Source organism: Triticum dicoccoides, chromosome 4A (genome assembly GCF_002162155.2).
Source record: "Triticum dicoccoides isolate Atlit2015 ecotype Zavitan chromosome 4A, WEW_v2.0, whole genome shotgun sequence".
In the NCBI taxonomy this organism is placed as follows: Eukaryota; Viridiplantae; Streptophyta; class Magnoliopsida; order Poales; family Poaceae; genus Triticum; species Triticum dicoccoides.
The window spans coordinates 471,460,413-471,462,631 of NC_041386.1; the positions used below are offsets into that span (position 1 = coordinate 471,460,413).

General features: G+C 50.9%; 1 protein-coding gene across 1 annotated transcript; it reads left to right on the plus strand.

Annotated features, from left to right (window-relative positions):
* Positions 1-47: 47 nt before the first annotated feature.
* Positions 48-1,199, plus strand: LOC119288985 (protein LURP-one-related 8-like). The gene has a single exon (XM_037568441.1). The coding sequence runs from the start codon at positions 141-143 to the stop codon at positions 873-875; it is 735 nt and encodes a 244-aa protein (XP_037424338.1). The 5' UTR covers positions 48-140; the 3' UTR covers positions 876-1,199.
* Positions 1,200-2,219: the final 1,020 nt, after the last annotated feature.

Here is a 2,219-nt window from a genome sequence, read left to right on the forward strand (position 1 = left end):
TCCCTCGCGTCTCCCCCATCCTACCCCTCCACCACCTCTCCAGCTCAAAGAAGCTCGATCCACCGTCTCCCGCAGCTCAGCCAGGGCCCTCGCCGCCCTGTAAGAGCGAGCTAGGGAAGACAGAGGACATCATTAAGGAGATGGCAAAGGTGCACCCCGACGCGGTCGTGGTGCTGCCAGAGGCGCCGGCTGCTGGCCACTCGCGGCCCGTAGGAACTGGGGCCGAGGAGGAGGAGCCGCCGCCGGAGGCCACGGCGCTGACGGTGTGGCGCAAGTCACTGCTCTTCAACTGCGACGGCTTCACTGTCTTCGACGCCACCGGCGGCCTCGCCTTCCGCGTGGACTGTTACGGCACGTCCGGTCGCAGGCGCCGCCACGCGGAGGACGTCGTCCTCATGGACGCCGCAGGGGTCCCGCTCCTCACCGTGCGGCGTAGAAGGCTCAGCCTGGCAGAGCACTGGGTCATCTACGACGGCGACGGCGGCGAAGCCGACGCCCCGAAGGCGCTCCTCTCCGTGCGCCGCTGTCACGCCGGCTTGCTGCGCCACGCCCACGCGTCGTCGTCGTCCAAGCAGAAAGCGCTTGCGCACGTAACGCCTCTCACGCCGGCGTTGCGCGAGTCGTACGTGGTGGAGGGGTCGTACGCGCGGCGGTGCGTCGCGGTGCGGGACGCCCGCGGGGAGGCCGTGGTGGAGGTGCGGCGGAAGGAGTCGCCGGTGGGCGACGAGGTGTTCCGGCTGGTAGTGCCGGACCCTCGCCGCCTTGGCACGCCGCTGGCCATGGGGATCGTCATGGCCCTCGACGAGATGTTCGGCAGCTCCGGGGCCGGCTGCTCCGCCGCTCGATCACTGCTGCCGAGGAGCTGGTCGATGTAGTTAGATGGATGGCATGGGGAAATATTTGAGGGCCCACTTGTCATCTACAATACAGTGTGCCGCGCACAAGGGAAGAACCACAAGCGCACACGGGCCATGCCACGAAATAAAAATGAATCTTGCACAGTTCCTGCAAAGAAAAATGAATCTTGCACAGGGAATTAGGATCACAAGAAATTCATTTTTATTTCCTCGAAGAAGAAAGGAGGAACATTGGGAGGAGAGCATCATGATCAGAAGGGTCAACAAGCATGTTTTAGTTGCCCCGCAAAAAAATTGATGATTTAGTTTGTACATACATGTTGAATTGGATTTGTGAATACCTATATGGTGTTTGAGATTGCTCAGTAAATTTCTTATGAAAATGCTTTCAGACATTATTATACTCTCTTCGATCCATATTAATTATCGCTGATTTAGTACGATGAAGTAACTATTTCCTCAAAAAGTTTAGGTACTCCCTCTGTCTATAGGTGAATAAGTCATCTTAGGTTGTGCACCGTGACCAAGAAGGAGGGAAAAATGAGAGAACTTAATGTTTATTTGCTAATTAATAGCATTGCATGCAATGAACTAATCACTGCATGTCGTGTTTGATAGTCTCAAGTCATTAAAAACATGCACACCCACATCTCTTATTGGTTGATATGTCAAGAAACAAGAAATGAGGTAGAAGTTAATGCACCGCGCCTAGGTGTTTTTGGATTATTTGGTTTTCGTAAGATGACTTACACACCTAAACGGTGGGAGTATAAACTTTGCGTTGCATTAAGAACCCTGCAGGGATGAAAGTGCTTCCTAAGTTAAACTTAAGTGGGTTAATGAGGTCAAATTAATGAGAAACCGTGTCGTGAAAGTCTAATCTAGCGGCAGGGCTGCAGAAAAAAAAAGTTGGCTGGGCGAAGGCTATGACTCAAGGTATCGGAAGCATATTTTCTGCTCTCAAGACACACTTTTACGTTCTTTCTTCAATTTTACTCCTAATTTACAAAGGGGGTACCTACTAGACTTGGCGGGCCATTGTCCGGTTTTGTTTCAGCAAAGTTTACGTATGGTCTCCCGCAAAAAGATAAAATAACGTATGGTCTAATCTTCCAGAGATTTACACCACCATGATTTACATTTTCGTCAATTTCTCAAAAATATAGACATGAATTTTGTGTGACATACAGAACCCGGCTAGGATGAAAGTGCTTTGGATATTATACTTTAGAGGGTTAGATGAGGCTCAAAATTAATGGGAAAACTTGAACCAAGCAAATAGTCTAGCCAAGGGCTACCTTTTTCGTACCCATGACCCTATTTTAATGTGTTGTACCAGTTAACCAGTTTAATCACAATATT